This window comes from Rhopalosiphum padi, chromosome 1 (assembly GCF_020882245.1).
Source record: "Rhopalosiphum padi isolate XX-2018 chromosome 1, ASM2088224v1, whole genome shotgun sequence".
NCBI classification, from domain to species: Eukaryota; Metazoa; Arthropoda; class Insecta; order Hemiptera; family Aphididae; genus Rhopalosiphum; species Rhopalosiphum padi.
In genome coordinates this window covers 27,256,092-27,280,158 of record NC_083597.1, presented here as the reverse complement: position 1 = coordinate 27,280,158, position 24,067 = coordinate 27,256,092, and the positions used below count along the sequence as shown (strand labels likewise).

The following is a 24,067-nucleotide window of genomic DNA, read 5'->3' as shown; positions in this document are numbered from 1 at the left end:
ACTGTAGATAGGATAAATTTTTTTTTTTTTTAAATTAATATGATGAAAACTTGTGATAGTTTTTTAAGTTCAAAATAGTTTTTAATTTTATTTAATAATATATTACCATATAGACATATATTATGCATATGTTATTTTTAATTATTATAGCACTGGTAAAAACTTATACAGTTATAGCTATCTATATTATTTATTTTTATATATCCAAGTTTGTCAATTTGGTTTTTTTCAACTGTTTCATAGTATGTATTTCTAATAAATGTTTCTTTTTCTAGTATATTTGTTCTTCGAATTATCGATTATTTATATGAGTACTTCTTAGTCTTATATAGGTTTCCTGTTGTATATCTTTTAGAACATCGATGAATACAAAAATATCGAACGGGAAACGATAATATTTGGATGTGGTCATGTGAACTAAAATTAATCGAGCCACAATTAGACTTTTTTCCTAAATATATTTGGGACGCAACTAAAATGCAGCCGTTCAAGAAGTAAATGTTTTTATTAGATATAGTTTAATTCAGTGGCGGATCCAAGGGAGGGGTAAAAGGGTAAATATCCCTCCTCGAGCTTATTATATTTAAATTTTATAAATTTATAAAAGTATAAAAATGTTGTCATTGATACCAGTTAGTAAGAATAAATTCTAAATGGTAATATTATAATAAGTAATTAATATTTATATTAATAAATATGTTATTAAGAAGGTATGAATAGTATCTGATGGATATATTTTAATCGGTGCATCCGAGTTGGGTCCCGAATACTAGGGGCTAATCGCAGGTAGTGTACTAGTTAGGTCCCAGATTTTTATAGGTACTATACTAGTTGGGTCCCAAATTATTATAGGTATTCCACTAGTTCCTGAATATTTTTTGGTAAGTACTACACTATACTAACATTTTCATTCCCATTTTAACAGACTGTCTATGAGCTATTTAGACCACAGGTATGGTTAAAAATGTTTTTTACAGTTTTTTTTTAAAATATTAAAAATGCTAAAAACCAAGTATATAAATACATATTATTTAATTTAAATAAATCCATATAATAGGTTTATGAAGAATTGTATAATTTATATAATAGTATTTGATAGTTAGTAAAAATATTGTACAATAATATTAATAGAATTTTATTAAATTTAAAAGTAAATGAAAAGTACTTATACATATATAATATGACTATTATGGGATATTCGTAATAAAAAAAGACGTAAGTGGTTTTCTCTCATGGATTTTTCGAGCATTCGTGTAATAATATCAGTATTATCGGTAATATCTGATAATTTTTGACATATCTTATAATAAACTATCTGGAACAGCGATAAATGCCGGTTAAACCTCGACGAGTTATCTATCGATATAGCTACATGTTGGTAGTAAGTGTTCTGCATTCTAACCACTAGCACTATGGAAGATTCTAACGTTATGTTCAGTGAAAAGGGCAAAAAAATATATATTATAGAAGGATATAAATTTTCATTTCACAAACTTCTGAAAAATGATATTGAACGATGGAGATGTATTCATAGATCATGTAAGTCATTTTTTAAATACAACGAAAATCAATTTATTGATCAAAATTTGACACATAATCATAATTGTGATTCCGAAAAAATATTAAATAGGCAGATATTAAATAATAATTTAAAGAGAAAAGCTCAAAATGATATATGTGAGAAACCTTCTAAATTATTACATGCTGAATTAAAAAACAATGATATAGATACATTAACACGTTACGATTGTACACTTATTAAAAAAAATATTCATCACGCGAGAAAAAATATTCTACCAAATATTCCACAAAGTTATGACGAGGTTCACAAAGTATTGAACGATTTAAATATAAAAACTAACAAACAAGAAAATTTTTTATTAATTAATGATAATCAATATAACATAGTTATTTTTTGTACAGTCGAAAATTTAAATTTTTTATGTAACAACAACACGTTTTACGTAGATGGCACATTCAAAAGTTGCCCAAAAATATTTATGCAAATATTCACAATACATACAATACATAATAATCATTATATTCCACTTATTTTTTGTCTACTCCCAAATAAACAAAAAGAAATTTATACTCAAACTTTTCGGATGTTATGTAATGAATGCGAAAAACTTAATTTAAAATTTTTACCTCAAACAATATATGTAGACTTTGAAGAAGCTATTCATAATTCTATTTTATCAGTATGGCCGGAAATAAATATTAAAGGGTGTAGATTCCATTTAGGGCAGAGCTGGTGGCGGAAAATTCAAAATTTGGGATTAACAAACGAGTATAAAAGTAATTCTGAATTAAGTAAATATCTCAAATATTTTTTTGGCTTACCATTTCTACACCCAGAAGAAGTGGAAAATTGTTTTATTGAAGATATAATGAGTCTCCAACCAAACGACAATAAAATTCGAGAATTCACTGATTATGTTTTTGACAATTATATTAATGAAGAATCTAGATTTCCACCAAAAATTTGGTCAGAATTTAATGCCTCGACAATGCGAACCACAAATTCCTGCGAATCATTCCATTCTCATTTTAATTCTATGTTTTACACAGCACACCCAAATATTTATCAGTTCCTAGAAATTTTAAAAAACGTACAAATTGATACTTATATAAAAATGAGAAGTGTAGAAGTAATGAAAAAAAGAAACTGCATTTTGCTAAAAGAAAAATTTATAGCTGACAATATGAATAAAAAAACTGCAGGAATAATCAATCGATTTGATTTTGTAAAATTAATATCGTATAAATTTTTACCAACAAACATGTGATTTTTCCAAAAATATTTTTTTTTTGTATTTATAATATTATTGTATAATAATTTTAACATTTTTAATATTTTTTAACTTACACCTATATGGCTATATTTATATTATATAATATGTATTTTTATACTAATTAGTTTTTAACCTTTTCAATATATAAGTGATTTATTTTTTTATAAAATTCTAATTACTTATATTTTAATAGAAAAGAAACAAAACTAAAAAAAAAACTGTAAAAAACATTTTTAACCATACCTGTGGTCTAAATAGATCATAGACAGTCCTAAGTCTGTTAAAATGGGAAGGAAAATGTTAGTATAGTACTATAGTGTAGTACTTACCAAAAAATATTCAAGAACTAGTATTGTAGCTAAAATAATTCAGGACCCAACTAGTGTAGCAACTATAAAAATCCGGGACCGAACTAGTATAGTACCTACAAAAATCCGGGACCCAACTAGTGTAGTACCTAAAATAATTCGGGACCCAACTAGTGTAGTAATTATAAATTTGGGACCCAACTCGGATGCAGCCATTTTAATAACCCCCCCTTGATGAATTTCTGGATCCGCCACGGGTTTAATTCTTGTGGATTTCTTGGTAAATGGAAATTAGTAGGTTATAATTTTTTTTTTTTGTCCCCAACCCAAGATAGAGGCATTAAAGGATTTTCTTGAGGGGGATATGAAATAATTTTATTTAAAAACTGTTACTCCATGTAAGACGATTAATAACAATAACTGCATAACTTATACCTGATTAAAAAAAAAAAAGGACAAGTGAGAGGTTCTATTTTCTATATTCCCCCCAATACATACGTTAATAACCCAAGACAAACTTGTTAAAACTGAGCAAAGTTAATCATTGCTCAATTAAGTTTACATCAGATAATCTAATATAGTATCAGTAGGTACAAAGGGGTAATAACAAAATGAAACAATAAAAACAAAATATCGTATAAATTATTTCAAAAATGTACAATTTATTTATTATGCAAAAAAAAAATTATAATAATGTATTTCAGTAGATTATACTATATAACTAATAGTATATGAGGATGTATTACCTTTTATCTTATATAATTTATGTATATAATATATAGTATACACGTATAATATATTAATACATTTATAAACATATATATAAGAGATAGGCATGTATAATTTATAATGATCGTAATATAATATATATATATATTACATAATATAATATATATGTATACATCAATGAAAAAGTCACAATATATAATAATGCTGGACAATTGCAGCAGAATCCACTAAACAAGGTGCCAAAATTACTCGAATCATTCACTTAGTGAGACATAATAATTAGACATTTAAGACATAATGAGTGATCTTCTACTCGCAGATAAGTTTTACTTATTAATAAGACACGATCAAATTGTTGTCCGTTCGTTACAACGACTTTGACAAAATTTAGTACAGATATGACGTTAATCGTGTACTACGATTGAATAAATTGTAGCCTAATGAACAATTTTATATGGACTGCACACCCTATTAATTCATGCATTAAAAAAAATGCTATTAACATAATTATTAATTAAATCATTATAGAACTACTAATATTAGTTTTAAAAAATAATAAATAAATAAGTACCTATGATAATAAACAAAACCAAATATGTTGGATTTGTTTAATAGTGTACGCAAAAAATAAATGCATATTTGCATAATACAAGTGAAAAAAACTATTTATTTAAAGATCATTTTATTGGATGTTTTTATTGTTTTCTTTTTGTTTTGTTTTACGTACACGATTTTGACATTATGACCGTCAATTACTGCGTGTAACAAATCTAATTTACTATATTTTTGTTTTAAGTATAAATAAATTCATTATGATAATTATTATTATTGTTGTATTATTATATTATATAATATTTATCAATAAAAGTTTATATTGATTTATTTCTCAAAATAATATTATATTTTTTAAATTATTATTTAAGAATTTTTTTTTATAAAATGTCTACGAATATCAAGGATATAGTAATGAATATATTTTTTAAAAATTGTTTTGTGAGAATTTTTATTTGAAATTTTAATTTCAAACAAAATCATATAGAACACACTGTTAATATAAAAAAATTATATATAAATAAATAATGTTTTTTTTTTAATTTTAATTTGTTAGAAATAATCTGTTAAGCCCATTTACTCGCCGACAAACATGATAAATAGATATTTAAATTTTTGCTAACACTTAATAAATCTCAATATCAAGGTCTTCTAGGGAAAAAAACCTAATTTGTTGTTATATTTATATATTTGTATATAAATATGTGTATATTGTGTCATGCATTAAGAAAGCAGATTTCAAATATAACTTTTTTTTTGTATTTAACATGACTATTTATACATTGAGAAAATAAAAAATATAAATATCTATAAGTGCAGAAAAGAATTCTAATACAATTACATTAATTCCCACACATTTTTAAGATGCTATCTTTTGTTGTTAATTATTATTTTTTTTTAAATATTTGTGGTTTGAAATCTTTACACCACGAAAAATGTTTTATTTTTTTTTTTTTTTTTTAGAAACAGAAAATTAACTTTATGTTTCTTTTGGATGTTATATTAGTAGGTTTTAAACTTTAGGCAGAAGACGTGCCATTTACTATGACTTGCTGTCCATTAGCAGCTGATGTTGTGGTGTTATTAGACTTGTTCTTTGCAGGAGACTTGTTCTGTTGACCTTTGGACTTTTGAGATTTAGCTGGTTTGGAGTTCCCGTTGTTAGCATTACCATTATTAGTAGTTCCATTGTTGGTAGTCTGAGACGTGGTGATTGTTTCACTTTTATTGTCATCAGTGGTGAAGTCATACACCCCTAAATAATCAAAACATTATTAGCTCAGATGTATGTTTATAATCTACTTTACCTATATTCAATTTAGAATAAGAGTACACTAGAGGAAAATCTGTAAGTTTATGTATTATTAACCCACATGAAGAATTTATATCGCGTAGATTTGGCTCAAGGACATAACATTGTTATGATCTTGTCCACAATAGAACTGTACTCTTATTCTATACAGAGTATAGTTTAAAATAACTACAGTAGTTAATTTAGCTATGTGTATAAATATAAGTTAGTGTAATTAAATTTCTAAGAAAATAGATAATATACAAAAGTATCTATGAGCAAGCAAATTAATGTTTAATTTTACTATATTACGATTACATGTGCTTTTGTTCATAAGTTTGGTTATCTAAATAATATTGTAAAAATATTAAATACAATTTATGTTCAATGTTAATAAACAAATGAAAACCATGCAACTAATATAAATACTTCTCTAACAACGCAATTACCAATTATATTGGATAATAAATAAACATACAATTACTATACAAATATTAATATGTAGCTAATATCTAACTAATAATAAAAAATTTAACATGGTACTCCTGAATAATAGACATCGAGACATTGGGTCTTCCCAAAAAAACATTTTTTTTTTTTTATCCTTGCAACACAAACTTCTATCCGTGCTTTTATTATTTACAAGCTTTTTTTAAGTAATGCATTACTTACAGTCAGTACTACTAATGGGATTAGAATTGATTGATGGTTCACCTTGAGCAGCAGCTATGGCGCGATTTCTTCGTTTTTGACTGCTTTTGGACTTCGGTACTTGCGCGTCCACACTAGATACAGACTCTAGCGCAAAATAAAATAAAATAATAGAAAAAGAAAGATAAGAAAAAATAATAATAATAAACAAAAATATTAATTCAAAACCCATTTTAGAAAAAGAAATATTATTTATTTTTATTTAGGACCCTATCCCATACTCAGTATTATACTTATGTAAGTTAAACTATAATACCAGTGTTAGTCTTAGAATTTACATTATCACAAAAATGACGAAACTTCTTAAAAACTTATCATATTAGTAACCTATTTACAGAAAAGTGCTAACTACATTTGAACATTTTTACAGTTAATGGATTATAGAATTATGGTACATAAAATGTTAAGCAAAAATAGCACTATGAAACCAATCAATAATGATTGACTACTTTTAGATATTCTTCAAAATGTATTATCAAAATAAAATGAAATCTTTAAGGTATTTATACTTTATAATATATATAAAAGAGGTGTCAGATTTTACTGCTAACCACTCTTAGTCATAAGAAAAAAAAATGTTAAAACATTATGAAGATGATAATTTAAATAACATTAAGAAGACACTACACCTACATGTGTAGTCTCCAACTTATACATGTAAGATAGCAAAAACTGTTTTGCTCGGAAGTTAGTACCATTTCGGCTGAAGTGATAGAAGACTCCAAATTGATATTATACAATAAAGTTGACAACAATATCTGTGAAATACTGTTTTATATTTTTGAGAACACTTATACAACAAAAGTTCTTATTGTTACAAAATTTATTATTTTTGAACTTGAATATAATATCCATATTGAAAAAATAAAAACAAATTTCACTGCCAAAATTCTCCTTTTTATGTGGTGAAAATTTTGTTTCTTAGTTATAACTATAACCTTAATCCTTATAGATTCTTTTCTGTACAAAATAGTTTTTAGTATATTTAACATTTATAAGATAGAGACAACAAATGCAGGTGTAGCATCTTCTTGAGATAATTTATTGTATACAAATTTTTAAACGAGAAAAAAAAGTTTAAACCAGCAGTTCCCAACATTTTTAATTATGTGGACCACCAATTTTGTAAAAAAATCTTTGAGGCCCACTAATGACTAATAAAATAATAGCACACCAATATACATATTATGTTAATAATATTTATATTATTAGGAGGTATATATTAAAAATAAATAATAATATTATTTTAAATATATACATTATAGTAATGTTAATATTATATGGTCTATAGCCCAATTCTACGCTGACCACAGTCCATGGGTGGGAAACCACTGGTTTAAATAATGATTTTGTTTTGTTTATTTACTTGGCTTGCAGATCGATTCAACTGTTTGATTATAACTTTAAATTCTTAAAATACTTTTAATATGAAATCAATAAAAAAACAATATTTTTTTGATTATCCATAATAAAAAAATTGCAGTGTTAACTAAATATATAATATATTATATGGTATTCTATTTATTATATAATTGCCTCAGATCATTATTTGTGGTAAAATTCAACTTCAGCTAAGTGTTGTTTAAATTATAAATTTCAGATCGATCAAGAACTCAAAATTTAGGTTTAATGTCTAAAATCGTAGTTTAAACATATTTTTTTAATTATAATATATTTATTTTTAGGTTTACAATTTAAACCATTTCAAAGCTTTTATTCTAAATATTTTTAATTGCATAATATGGTTATTATAAAATTTATTTAACAAATTGTTTAAAAAATGAATTGTGTTGCACTGGATTTATACCTAGTTTATGTATGTAGGTATGTGTATTAATAATATATTGCCAAAAAGTGCAAAATAATAAAAAAGCAATCTAAATCTACCTTTCCTCAAAGCCTTATTCTAATAATATACTATACTCATTATCATTATTATTATTTTTTGAATTGATCAAGCAACAATTTTAAAAACACTCAAAAACAAAAAAAAATAAAACAAACAAACAAACAAAAGCACAACAATTGATTAACAACTTAATTTTTTACCTCTATCACCACTGTCTTGAGCATTATCAAGAATTGTATGCTCATCATCAGCTGTTCTTCTTCTATCGTCCATTCGCCTGTTTCCACCACCTCTGGAACCTCTGGGAGCTGAATTACTACTACCACCACGACGTTCTCTGGATAAATTGTTTCCTTGACCAATTGATCGGTTGTACATGTATTGATTAGAACGTTGAGGAGGTGGTGGAAGTCTATCATCAACTCCATCTGGATGTTGATTTCTACTACCACCTAAAGAAAAATTAATGTTCATAAATAAAAATTGTATTTTTTTTAGTCAACAAAAACAAATACATACTATTGGTATAAAAATCATGCCTTGAACCTCGACCACGACCTGAGGTACCTCTGGGCCTATTACTTCCTCTTCCCATTGAGTTACCCAAGCCATTATTCATGTTTTCACTGTCAGCATTAAAGTTACTGTAACAAATAAAGAATAATTATAATAAAAAATATTCAATGCTCTTAGTTACATATTTAACACAACAAATTTCAGTTTTGTGACAATTTCTCAACATTTTTTGTATTTATTATTTGATGTTTATTAAATCCATAAAAATTATGAATACAGCAAAAAAGGTTGTTCAATTTACTAAATCTGATATTAAGAGATTTGTTATGAAGAAATAATGTGGGTAAACCATCAGCTTTTCAATCAAAAATCTAAATTGCAATATTTTGTATTTATTTGGTCAGATGTAAATCAAAGGGAAAGTAGTTTTACGATTTACGAGAACAAAAATTGTGACAACACATTATATTTCTAAAAGACAAGTGATTTAATAATATTTATTACCTAACTCATAATTACAAACCTAAGCTGAAACATACATGATACATATTATAACTAATAACTTATTTTAAAATTATATATACTTTTAATTCTACCTAATATTACAACTTACATAAAAAGTATACACTGAAATATGTTTTATCAATTGGCTTTCCTTTTAAAAAATTTGCTGATTTCAAATTGTGGAAAACTTAATATTTGAAAATACAATCCTTATTTTAAATTAATTATGTTTAAATTGTATATAAGGTATATTTGCTAGAACATATATTTAATTAATGTTAATTTGAAAGAGTTCATAAATGTTAGTAAAAAAAATGTTAGCCCCTGATTATTTAATATCAATTATATTTATATTGTGTGAATAATACATTTTAACCAGTTTTTATATTTGTTGATGAATATTTTAAGAGGATGCCAGCGTAGTATTTGTTATCTCTCTTTAACCCATGCACAAATAAGCAAATTTTACGTTCACAACAAAAATGACTATAACCATATTAATTTCTCAAATTAGAGTGAATTGACTTATTATAGAATTTAAAGTTAAGGATATTATTTAGTGCATCTCATAAGCGTTTAATTATATTTTTATTTTAAAGTGAGTTATGAATTTTTTAAGATGTATAAACAATTTACAATTTTAAAATACTCATAACTTGCTTTAAAATAAAAATATAATAAACCGCTTAAGAAGTGCCCAAGATAATGTTCTTTACTTTAAATTTTATAATAGGTCATTTCACTCTAACTTGAGAAATTAATATGGTTATAGACTATAGTCATTTATGTGAACATAAAATTTGCTATGTTATGCGTGGGTTAAAGAGATAACAAATACTACGCTGGCATCTTCTTAAGCTATTAAAAAAAAATCTTTTGGTAACATTAATTTAATCACCAATTAACAAATATGTGTATAAAGGAAATGTAACATTACAATTTCTGCAATATATAGAACCCACAAGAGTTTGGATATGTTTCAAGCAAACACAATTGGATAACAGATTAAAAAGCCAAGAGTGGAATCTCTCCTAATTTTTGATAAGTACAGCTGAGCACAAAAGCAGCACCTATTGCACTGGTATAAATTTATGTGTAACAGTATATACCAATTATTACACAATTAAACAGAGACTGTACATGGATGTTAGACCATGGAATGAAGCATTTTTTGTTCTTACTTACTCCAAAACTCACACTGAATAGTTTATTAAATACAAAGAAATAGTATATTATAATTAGGACGGTTTCTGTGCTTAAATAAATTTTAAAAAAATAACACTTTCTGCAACAATATAAATACTTGAATAATTTACCGGTCATTTCGCCTTTGCATCGTATAATTGGGAATCATGGTATGTGGATAAGCTGGCCCAGTACTGTGAATACTACGTAACTCTTGTTCCATTCCCATTTTTTCTTGCCTAATTTGTTCAAGTTCCTAAATATAAACATTTCTATTTAGTTAAAAAATATTCATATATAAAGAGATTAAATAAGTACTTTAAGGTGTTCTAAATGATATTCTAGTAGAACTTTAGCATTAGATATGCTTTCTACTGTGCCAACAAACACAAAAGGAACTTGACCCTCTTCACGAGGAATGGTAGGTTGTGGCTCATTATCACCTTCAATTTTTACTCTGATCTACAATAACAAAAAATATATATACATTTATATAACTGATACTAATAAAAATAAACTAAAACTATTTAAAAATGACATAATTATATATATTTTGTTTAAATCTCATATTACAAAAACTGGTTACAATAAATAACTTACTAGTATAGTGATATACCAACTGACAATAAAACCATAAATCATCATATACTATAATATAATTTACTGAATAATATCAGTTATTTTTTATTACACCTTACCAATATCAATGATAAGGGAAATAATGAATATTAAAAATAAAATTACAGTATTCTTCAGAAATAAATAATATTTTACTACAATTTTCTAAAATGCATAATGTTACCAGTCTTAAAATCTAATTTTTTTTATAGGAGAGCATTGTGGTGTTCATGAAAAAATTAAATTCAATAATTTTTAGGCCTTATAAATTAGCAATACTAAAAATAATACAAGGATAAAAAGAATAACTTACCACTCCACTCTTGTCGACAATATCTTGGATGTTTCGACCATTTTTACCAATTACTTTCCCTATAAAATCTCTTGGAACTTGAAGAAACTCTTCCCTATACTCTAAAATTCCTCGGGCTTTCATTACTGCATCTTTATTCTGAAAGCAATATTATTAGATATTTTTACTAAAATACAATACCACTAACTTACTTCTCCATAAATTTTGAAAACACCAGTATGTTCATCTAATTCAATATTTGTAATACCATCAACCCTGCGAGCTTGTTGGATGTTAGTGCCATGAGCACCAATAGCTAAACCCATAAGATCATCACGAACATTAAATTCATCAGTATATGATGATGATGTAATCTGTAGCTTGGAACTTTCCAGTTGCCTTGCTAACTCTTCAGTCTTCTTAAGCAACATAACCTTTTGATTCAGGTTTCTGAAATGCATGTCAGCTAACATCAATGCCCTTTTACTGGTCAACGGCGATCGAGATATAACACTCAATACTGATTGATCAGGATTATATAACACTAGAGATGCACCAATTGCTTTCTGCAGATCTTTGTGGATACCATCAATCTTAGCACTAAAAGATAAATGATTATTATTAAAAATATTTTTGTAGCATTGTTAAATTTTAGTTAAAAAAACTGATGATACTTACGACTCTCTAACATCTTCTGGTACATCAATATCGAACTTATAAAATGTATCTCCATTAATGTGAGAATTTATGTTACTGCATCTGACTCGATCAGGAGAGACTATTTCTGTAACTGTTGAGTTGAAATATTGAACAACAAACTGAGATGGTGGGTTACCACTGATAATTTTTATCACGGCTTTTACCCATCCATAACAAGGATGAGGTTCTCTGACTGATTTTACTTCTATTTCTTGATTATCGCTAAATTCTGTACTACATTGTTCATCTGACAAGGGAAGACGAACATTGTCACAGTTGAATTTAGTTTCAGGATACCAACTAAAAATTATTAAAAATAAATTATTTTTAAATTTAATACTTTTAGTATTATATTAGTTTATTTTTTCACTACCTAATCATGGAAATATCTATAGGGCAGGTATAAAATATTAACTTAAGTATAATCCGTTGTATTAGTCTTAATGTTAATCACAGAATATATTCTTTACCTATATTACATGTAATTTAAAAAATAAATCCAATATTTATTATTTGTTTATGACTGATAACCATTAATTTAATTCAACAATTAAGAAGCAATCAACAAAAGTATTAAATTGAAAATAATTTTAGAATAAAATTATTCAGTACTAATAACTGCATGCCTAGTACATTTTTCAGTTAACATAGAGTATTAAGTTTAGGTATGAATAGATTATAAAAATTAAGTATAAATTTAGTATAATTAGTAAACCTTTAACTACTGATATCCCTTATATGTGACAGCACACAAATTTTTTTGACAAACATCTTGCTGTCTTGTATAAACTTGTTTTGTTTATTCATGATATATAGAATGAAAATCTCCAATTTAAAAATAATAACTTCCAATAAACAGCATTTTTATTAAGTTATCATATTTTAATACAGTATTCAAAAGTTTAGTGTTGAGATTAACTTAGATAAATATTTGAAATAAGAGATACTTTTAAACTATTTATTCACATTTTAATTTATTAATTGGTTATTAACTAGATACTAGACTGTACTAAAATTATATTTGTATTTATAAATTTAATAATATAATGATAGCTGAGCTATTGAACATTTCCTATAAAATTTCAAGCTTGAAGGAGAGAAGTTAATCAAATTTGTAAATTTAATATTGTCTGTTTTGTTGGATTTAAAAAAAAAAAATTAATGAGATTTATACAGTTGCAGAAACACTCAAGGTTTGATGAATCAATAACTCCTTTACACATGATTAGTTTTTTTTTATTTTATTTAATTGTATAATAAATTATTTATGCAAATCATAAATAATAGAACACAAAATGTATTTAAAATTAAAAACTAAAGGTAAATTAATGTTTTACTGTTATTAAATTTGCTCAAAAGTTAAAATCCACTACAAATTAGGATTAGATATTTCTTAACAATACTAACTATTATATTAGATTATCAGAAGAAAAATAATATGTAGTTATATGAATATATTTTTCTAGAGTTAATATTAAATTGTAAGAAAACAATGATTTCATAAATTTTAGATAATAACAATTTTTCAAAAAATGAACCATATTATTCATCAGGACAAAATGGGTATTTTATTATAGCAATAATCTAATAGAATAATTTTAGTACATTTCATTGAACAATTTATTATAAAACCTTAATTTAAACAATACATGTTTTTTTTTTAATACAAATCTTTTCAAATACAAATTATTCACGGTAAAAAAAATAAATAGGTGCTTAAATAAATAGTAAACACAAATAAACCAAATCATAATTTATATGAAAATTTTTTAAGTAGTATTAGGTATTATAAATAGATAAATAATACTCACTCATTGGGAAAAGAAACAAGAACTTCATTTTCCATTACACCAGTGACAAAACCCTAAAATATATAAATAAAATTAATTCTACATGTGTAAACAATCTCAATAATTAAGAATAATCTTATAAGTGACATAATATACTGCAGGATAATACAAAATTAACTTTTTAATGTAAAATACTTATTTATGAAATTAATCAATGTAAATATTAACTACCTATATCAATATCAAATAAATTATACATAAGGAATAAAAAAAAAGTTCAGAACTAAAAAGGACAAGATCCCATATTATAAGATATATATAAGGTACTATAATACATAATATATAACAATTTTAAGTACATAGATTGCCATATTTCTATTTACATGGCAAATAAACTAAACTGTAGGAATCTACAGATATTAAACCATTTTAATAATAAAGGGTAAATATAATATATCAGTATAGATCACTGTGAAATGTGTGTAGCAAAAATGTTTGGCATGAACTATTATTAAGAAATTCTTACCATACTTGTAACATGAAATTTTGATCAGCGATCAGCAAGTATATTATGTGGTAACATATAATACAAGTAGGTACTTACATTGATTTTTATCCTATATTTAGGGACAATAAAAAAATTATTTTTTAATCTTTCAAGAGCTCAGGTAGTCTTATTAAGCTTTGATGAAAAATATGGATAACTAAATCAAGGTAATTTGCATAAATTAGTTGTAAACAAAGTTCTGATACATCAAAAGAAATTGAGTGTGCCACTATTAGCCATAATGAATTATATTTATGTTGCGATATTAAATTTGAAGACCATGTAACTAGCCAAATTTGAAAAATTCAAAGCTATCAGAGCTATATTATAGCTTGTAGATATTCAGGTAGATTATACATATGATGGAACTGAGTTATTTGAATATCTAACAAGTATGTATTAAACATCATTTTCATATGACTGATAGGTAGTTAAGCAAACTTCAAATAGAGGTATCTCAGAATTAGCTTAAGAGACAAAATTGTTGGTACCACAACAAAAACCAATGAGAACAGTGCATTGTAGTTTGTAGTAGAATGGAATGGAGTCAACCATTTATTACCTATATGCTTTGGCAAGATGACAATGCACAAGAAATCGGTGAACAACCAAATGAAATTAGAGGGGTAGGTATTATGCTGTGAGAGCCGTGTTCAGAATGGGAGGGGGTGAGGGGCGATGAAAAATTTATAAAAAATAATAATAATTTTGAAATAACCTCAAACATGGAACTTTCGAAAAGTGGACAAAAAGACTCACCCGAAAAGGGTTGGAGCAGGTAACGGGCGTGTTTCGACCGAAGAGTCAGTTGCACGCCGCCGACTTAACGGGGAAAACCGGTGGCGTCGGCGACCATAACCTATTAAAATCGCACACGGGTGCGACGGCGGCAGACTCTACGGCGACAGCCGCCCCTTCGCTAACTCGACGCTAACTCACCTCGTAATAGGCGCCGTTCTCGAAGAGCACCTCGACCTTAAGATCGTCCATTGCTGTGCACGGTGTGTGTGCGGGTGTGTGACGGTGTTGATGACTCGTCGTCGCGTGTCTGGGTGGTGCGCGGTTTATGGCGGCGGCGGTGTCGGAGCGGCGATGAGGCGTTCTCGGCGTGCCGTTGGTGGCGGTTTCGACGGTGCGCGTATACGGCGAGTGACGACAAACGACGTGACCACGACTACGAAACGTACGTGCGGTAAGGCGGCGCCCGTGCGTGCGTGCGATACGGCTTCGGCGGCGTCGCGGTATACAGTAGTAATAATAATAATATTATTAAAATAATAAAAAAAAAATAACAATTTATCGATACAATTAGGTATAAAATTAATAATATAATTAACCGAAAACGCGTATACGTTCCGTGCGTGCGTGTGTATAAAACGATACGCGGGGATTTTCGGCGTTTTTCACACTGTACAATATTATTATCCGCTGCTCTTCGTTCGGTCGGCGAGTGAGTGGCGCGTGCGTCCGTGCGTGCGTGCGTTCGCGACGAGTGTTATCGGGGACGCGCGCGCAACGGCGGCGCGGTGTCAGTGACGGAGAATGGGGGGAAAAAAAATAAAGGAGATTTGCTACTCTTCTGCCGAGTGCTGACACTGCTGACTGTTCGTCGAGCGGACCGAGCCGTCCGGCGGTTGTCTACGTTGTCGTGTAACGTGTTGCGAATGTTGCGATTGTGCGTTTCTGCTCTTCGCGCTTCGGCCGCTAATCGTTTTCAGGGACCGATGACCGGTCTAGTCGATTACATACACCGACACTGACGAAGTGACGACAAAAAGGAAGCCAATCGGCAGTCGTGTTCTCCGCGGCTGCTGTCAGTTCGTTTCTGTGCCCACTGCCCTGTGGGGAAAACACGCAGGGCCAAATCTATAATTATGTTTGTCGCTACGACTAAACCTCATTATGTTTTTTTATACTCTGTGCTCGAGTGTATTGCTATAAGCTGTCATAACGTGCGTAGTTTGTGTTGCGTATAATCTGATAAGGTGAAAAATATCAAATCAACATTAAACGGCGAACGACCGATCATTTCAGGGAAAACGATGTTGTCAACTTCTAAGTTCTAATGGTTGTGTGTTAGTGTTAATCGACTTATCGTATTTGCGTGCTGGGTGCAGTCGTTGGTGTAATGCACTAATGCTGTTTGCCCGGGGGGTGAGGGGAAAACAAAAAACCACGAGGGAAATAAAAATTGTTTTTACTCGTCAAATCGTGCGTCACGGCGATTTATTAAGCGGTGCCTACTCTAACGGACCAATGGCAGCGGGCCGAGCTGTGTGCAGTATGTCCGATAGTAGAAGCACGTGAAATTCCCTTTTCCGGCAGCATTGTTTTTACTATACTTTTATCAGCTGCTGCAACAACCAGCGTCACCGGCTAATCGAAATAAATAATGATTGTTGTTATTATAATAAAACAAATAAAATAATGCACTTTTGCTGCACCGCGGTGTAGGTGCAAAATTCAATCAGATCGTAATTTTAATTTGTTAATTTATTATTTAAACACCTTACACCAGTTACACCTAACAAGTAACAATATTTACATGGCCCGGAGTCGCTTAAAACCTTAGATTATAATTTTGTTACTCGATAATATAACTCGATTACTAGAATACACTATTTAAAAATTATGATAGTAAGTATTCCAAATATCTGATGTATTCTGAAAATTAAATAAACACTGTCTAATCCCTATCTTAACAATTATTTACATGCGCGTATCGTTTGAAGATACCATGTATCCATATATTTATATCATCAAAATAATATTTTTAAAAAATATTCTTTAAAAATGTTTATTGTATTTAATTTAATAAATGAAAGACCTATGACCGATGGATACTTTTAGATCTGTATTATATCTATAATCTATATATTATATACATTATGTACTTTTAAATAATTATCAAGCTATTTTTAATTGGATATAGAAAGCTATCATTTGATGTTTAAATTTCTGATACTTTTTTATTTTTTATAATTTCTAAAATCGAAAAAATAATAACCAAATATTGCTTAACAAACAGAACTAAAAGAAGTCTTAAAAAGGAGAAAAATATTATATAACTTTTTTTAATATAATCCCCCCTCCCCATCGGCCATCACCATTGAAAATATCTGTGTACGTTACTACGTAATAATGTAATATACATATCAAATATTAGTAATATTACCTATATCAACTATTTTCAACTACTAATATTGATCGCAAATATAATAATATGTAATAAGCTGATAAAAATTAATAAAAAAGATATTTTATTCAAAGCCCTGATAGTTTTAATTTAGGTATACCTAACCTAGGAAATAATTAAATAGTTATCGCAAATGAAATGCAATTTTAATTTTTTATAATTTATATGCATTTTTATTTGAATATACAAAAAAAATGAAATCCTGCTAGAACCTTGCACGAAACATCGACAATTCAAATTCAGATAGGTATTATTTAGTGAGGTGTAAAGAAATATACATTTCTTTAAAAATCGAACTTTATTTATTACATTGATAAATGATAATATCTACATATTGAATTTAAACAAAAAATTCGATGTATTGATTGAAATCTAACCTTCCTAACTTATAATAAAAAGTATTTATTTATAATTTAGAAATATTTATTAGGAAAAAATTAGTTTTGGCATATATACCTATGTTAATTACTCGAATAGCTCAAATAGGATATCCATATCTTGTCTTATAAAAAAATGATTATTCTAAGGTATTCGTTTTAGTGATTTTAGCCTTTTCCTATTTATACGTATGCACATTTAAGATTAGGATTTAGGACTGTTATTAAATTTACAAGCACAACAGTTAAGACACGTCTTGATAAAAAAATATTAACTTTTTATTACCAGGTATCGTTTAATATTTTTAAACAATGACTGTTGCCCTAATAATAAGATTATTTTTGTTCTGTGTTATTATTTTTCTGTTCTGGCGTTAGGTATAATATGAATTCATCAATAGATAAGGCTATGCTACTAAAGTAGAAATATTTTTTTCATGACAATTATTAAAATCACTAGTTAATAGTTATATTATATTCCACTAGCCACGAGGTCATTAAACTTAATCATTTATTATTTTATCAATGATAAATGATAATATTCTTAAGCAATATAAATGTGTATGGCTTACTAATTCAATATTTAAGAAATAAAATATTTTAGTAACTAATATAGTAATATATTACAAGTTATAAACCAATTACCTACTTTTATACATTTATTATTTATTATAAATCAAAGTAATTACATTAACAATTAACGTATGTTTACATTTAGTTTTACTTCGCATTATACGGTAGTGGAAGTATTTGAATTTTAAAACTTCGTGTTATTTACTAATTGATTTTTTTATTTATAAAATAATTATAATTTTTTAAGTTTTTTTTAATGATATCATACGTTTTTAAATCCAAATAATTTTATTCTTAAGTAGTATATGTTTTTGATAATTTAAAGATACCTCTATAAATCGAATTTAAAATGAGTATATATATTATTAATTTGATATAACTTTATAACTATATAAGAACTTATTTAATATTTAGTTGAGTAGATTATTGAAAGATATTTTCTAAAACCTCAACAATTTTTGATAAAATAAGCATTTACATATAAATGAATCATTGTATCAAAAAATCTTTGTATTTTTAACTTAAATATTTAAAAAACGAGTAAAAGACAAACTAAATTAAATTATTGAAGTAATTTTGGGACGCCGCATTAGGTCACCATTATAATATACAGAGTGTAATAGATAGAACTGACTTTTGGAATAACTTTTGTTCTAATTAAGATTTTCAATTTTTTTATTTTAATTATGAGATCCTAGCCCTAACTATACATGTATAGTTTAATTTTTAGTACTGAAAATTAAATTTGATTAAAATTTTTTTGGATAAATTTAAAATAGCCAATTTGTGAATCTGATTATAAGAATAACTTTGATGGTAAAAAAGTGTATGTAAGTCAAGTAGTTTATTTTTTAGAATTTTTCTAAAATATCAATATTTTTTGATTAAATTAATTTGGAATGTAATAATTTTTTTAAAAATAGGATTTTTGAGAATTTGCTGACATAAGTATAGTTCTTAAAATATTTACTCATCATATAATAATAACAATTTTTGTCATACGTTTAAGTATCATAATTTTTTTTTTCTGTCAAGTCTATCTGTTACACACTGGGATTGCGGTGAATTGGTCACGAACAATTGATCACCGAATGAACTTTTTTAGTTTTTTAATTATTTTATTACCCTAGGTATATTTCCGAATTTTATGTTTATTATTTTAGAATATTCAAGTATTCTTATAGATTTATTTTTATTAACGAACAGTTGATCCAATTTACAATACTGTCAACAGATATAATAATATATACTATATGAAAGGTACCATTAAATGATATACACATGAGATCATTGAATTGGCGTGACAATAACTTCGATAAGCTTATACGGCCGTTATCGACTTATCGTCATCTATTCCGTTGGTCATACCAATTTTTCATTGCATACTTGTGTTTGTTAGTCGATGCTGGTGCTATATTATGTGTGTCAACTGTTGTTTATTGTATAATAATGGAATTTATAAATAGTGAAAAGGGCAAAGATAAATTAATTAATTTATATAACGAATATATGTATATTTTTGAAAAATTTGGAACTGAACAAAAGTCTATATAGACATGTGACCAGTATAAAAAAATGAAGTGTAAAGGCCGTATTCATTCTAACAATGATCAAATAATACTTAAAGAAATATCACATAATCAAGTACCAGATTGTGGAAATATTGAAGCAGCCAAAGCCGTTAATTTGATAAAAAATATTCCTACACAATACACAACATATGGAATTGAGCACTCGCGCTGTAATTAGTTAGCTTCGACCTTTGTAAGTTAATAATATTTATTCAATTCACTGACTACCGTATTAATAATAATAATATAAATATAATATAAAATAATATAAAATACATTTTGTAATTTGTATTATTATTAACCCTATTAAAATTAAGGTGATATTAACACGGCCGTGATTAAATTGTTATTATATTATTATTTACTATACATAATCTATTTATTATTATTTTAAATTAAAATTAGCGTTTAACTGTCCGTTATTTAAAAATAAATAAATAAGAGTAGACATAAAATAGACATTATTATAAGAATATTTGAATATTCTAAAATAATGAACATAAAACTATGAAATATACCTATAGGGTAGGGTAGGTAATAAAACAACTATAGAAAACTAAAAATGTTCGTTCGGCGATCAATCATCCTGGGCCCTAGCTGGCGACCAATTTGTATTCGCAATCAATTCACCGGCTACCAATTGTTCGCGATAAATTCACCGGATACCGTTACACTGTATATATTCATTATATTTCTAAGCTAGTTCTGTCTTGGCTGAATCCGGATTTAAGGCAACTTTAGAACTAACACACTTTTAGAAATTGTGAGTGACGAAAGACATTTTAAAAACATTCGTTGATCATCATTCACCATAAATAGCTAAATGTAACGTATGCAAAAATAACTTTACGATTGTCACAATTAAGTCACAACTCCCAAATCATTAAATATAATTCGTTAGAAAAATAAAATCCTATTTGACAAACGGTGCAGCACGTTTGGACGTTTTTACCTATTCAGTGTTCGATATTCAAAATGTATACAATGTGTTGGCAGTTTGGCACTCGATATCACTAAAAAGTAAAATATATTACGTTTGGTACTCGTTTGCCGTTTGAACTCAATTTATGTTCAATGGTAAAGCCACAAGCCACGCGTATAAAAATAAAACGTTTCTCTATGAAATAATAGATATTATACATCGAAATCTCTTTTACATTTTCACATTTCCTCAGGCTCAATCATGAATCATCAAGATCAAATACACACGTACTACAATAATATTCCACAATAGATACTTTAACACCACCATTGACTTACTTTCCTAAATTTGAGGTTTATCGAAATTCGAAACCCTCCCAATTCCAAATCAAAATAATTAAAAAATGTCAACATCTAAAGTTCTTCACATAAAACGAAAAATTGACTGGCAAGGTAACTTTCTCACCCATATAGTAACATTGCGTTGGTCCCCCGAGGTAGTGAACTAACATCCGACTTTTTCAAAATCAATACAGTAATTACTCTTCAATAATAAACTTCCGACACACTATTAACCACCTTTTCCGATGACACAGCCATATAAATATATGATATAATCCAGTATCCACACGCAATGTTTTATTTATTTTAACACCCCTAAAGACTATATGTATAATATTTCAAATCTGTATAACACTTCGTTCAAATCTTAAAATCATCTCCAATTAAGATAAATCATCATACTACGTATTAATTCCACAAAAATTGTATTGATTAGTAGTCTAATGTTCATAAGTCTCATGAGTCACGAGTGATTAGTCCACAACACCGTATATACAATCAGATTTACTAGAAAAAGACGTCTTTACAGCTCCGTTTTTAAGTTAATTTTTTTAATTTATGTTAATAAGACTTAGCCACTTAGGTACCTAGGTATAAATAAATTGGTCCCTAGAGATAAATATGTTGTCGCATGACACTCAAAATGATCGCACAAAAGCAAAAATCCACTTTACTAACGCTGTACAACAATTATAGTAGGCCAGGGGTGGCCACAACGAGGCTCGCGAGCCACATGCGGCTCTTAAATCAGTTTCGTGCGGCTCTTGAACTAAATTTAGACTAAACTTAATTAATATAAAATTTCGTTAGAAACGTTAGATAGCATTTTTATTGCCGTCGATTTCGTTATAATTATACAGTCGTTATTACGACCGCGTCAGACGACGACGATAATTTCCGGCGACAATTTCCGTTATCGCGTTGCTGAAGAATATACGAATAAGATGTCAGGCCTTGCTGAAGAAATCAATCGCAGATTTAATAATTTAAGATCACTTAAACCTTCTTTTTCATTCCTGGAAAATCCTTTTGCTGTTGATGTTGTGAGCGATGGCTGTCCTATTTCATCACCAATAACAAAGGATACAGGAGCTGTAGAGTTGGAGTTACTAGAACTGCAAGAAGACGAAGGACTAAAAGGACTTAAACGAAGTGGCGTTTCAACCATAGAATTTTGGAAAAATGTCCCAGAAGAAAAATACCCACAAACAAAAATGTGTGCTATGAAACTTATTTCAATCTTTGGCACTACTTATGTGTGTGAATCATTGTACTCAACGTTAAAATTCGTTAAATCTAAATATCGATCTGAACTAACTGATGAACATTTAAGTGAACTTGTGCGAACTGCGCTTACAAATTATCAGCCCGATTTCACAAAGCTCACAGAAAAAATGAACACTCGAAAAAGCACTTCTCATAAATAAATCAATAATAATGTTAATAACTATGTCAATAATAATAATGTTTTATGTAGTGTAAAAAATAAACGTTCTGTCAAATCAATAATAATGTTAATAACTTTGTCAATAATAATAATGTTTTATGTAATGTAAAAAATAAACGTTCCTTCAATTTGAGTTCATTTTTCAATGTGTCTTCATTTCAAAAACATCGCTTTACAATGTGGCTCACCTCAAATTAGCTTTATAAATTTGCGGCTCCCAAAGTTAAGGTTAGTGGCCACCCCTGTAGTAGGCTATATTATACTCATATAGGTATGTACCTACTATACAACTATGTACACTAATACACTGTACATTATACGTCCTATCATTCATAAATACAAATATTAAGAAACAGTAAACACAATTACCAAATCACAATAAATTCAGAAAAATGTAATTAAATTGTTTCATAATAGGTTTTGACGTAACTCACTATAAATCAAAACTTATAAGTTATAAACTTATAAGTTATAAGTCATTGGATTGACTTATTGACAACATAAATTGAATAAGCAATTTTGCAAGAAAGATTTATAAAGAGTTTTGCCTTGCTTGTTCAATTAAAATTATTTCCGTAACAGTCAATGGATAATTAATGTTTAACCGTCGCAATGATAATTTTACTTATTTTTAATATAATACCATTAATAGCTACAATCTACGTTTATATTTGCGGAACAATGACATTTAAATACAGGCTACTACTTAAAATAAAATCACCAGATAATAGAAAATAACAGAACATAATGATTGAAAGAAATGCAAATAAAATGTATTATTAATTGACTAATAAAATATTAATTAATATACTATTTTAAAGTGTTTATATGATCGACAGGCACATAGGTCAATGATAACCGAGTTGTGACTTGTGATCTTGTCAAGTATTTGAGTAAAACTATTATTATACTATTATACTTTATTATAGTATAAACACAATAAACTATAAAATATTTACTATTTAGAACGTTATTTAAATTAAGTATTTGACTTATAATTTCAAAGGTACATAGGTATTTGTATTTTAAATTCAAATATTTGTATCTAAATAGGTACTCTGTTTATTCGTCATTGTCTTTGTTAACATTATCAATATTCCTTGTTTTCTACTCAAAAATGCAATATTTGTAAATAACCTCAAAAATGTAATAAATTCAAAACACTATTTTTAATATTATTCTCGTCTCTAGGTACCTATCATAATTTATAATAGTATTTATATTTGTTCTAAAATGCAAATGCTCTTCGACAAA

The 24,067-nt window shown here is 27.5% G+C and overlaps 2 protein-coding genes across 4 annotated transcripts; one reads left to right on the top strand and one right to left on the bottom strand.

The window, feature by feature from the left end:
* Positions 1–3,741: 3,741 nt before the first annotated feature.
* LOC132920053 (fragile X messenger ribonucleoprotein 1 homolog) lies at positions 3,742–15,855 on the bottom strand. Of its 3 annotated transcripts, none has more exons than XM_060982106.1 (11): positions 15,326–15,855; positions 13,861–13,913; positions 12,029–12,349; positions 11,563–11,950; positions 11,372–11,509; positions 10,759–10,902; positions 10,572–10,696; positions 8,755–8,879; positions 8,436–8,687; positions 6,390–6,473; positions 3,742–5,639 (listed from the first exon to the last, which is right to left on the bottom strand). In XM_060982106.1, the coding sequence occupies exons 1-11, from the start codon at positions 15,374–15,376 to the stop codon at positions 5,404–5,406; spliced, it is 1,917 nt and encodes a 638-aa protein (XP_060838089.1). In that variant the 5' UTR covers positions 15,377–15,855; the 3' UTR covers positions 3,742–5,403. The 3 variants fall into 3 exon arrangements, with proteins under 3 accessions (XP_060838089.1, XP_060838081.1, XP_060838097.1); XM_060982098.1 differs by having other exon boundaries at positions 6,348–6,473; positions 15,326–15,853; XM_060982114.1 differs by lacking the exon at positions 6,390–6,473.
* A 4,643-nt stretch (positions 15,856–20,498) lies between these two features.
* On the top strand, positions 20,499–22,793 carry LOC132925243 (SCAN domain-containing protein 3-like). The gene has a single exon (XM_060989655.1). It carries the CDS (start codon positions 22,311–22,313, stop codon positions 22,791–22,793), a length of 483 nt encoding a protein of 160 aa, XP_060845638.1. The 5' UTR covers positions 20,499–22,310.
* Positions 22,794–24,067: the final 1,274 nt, after the last annotated feature.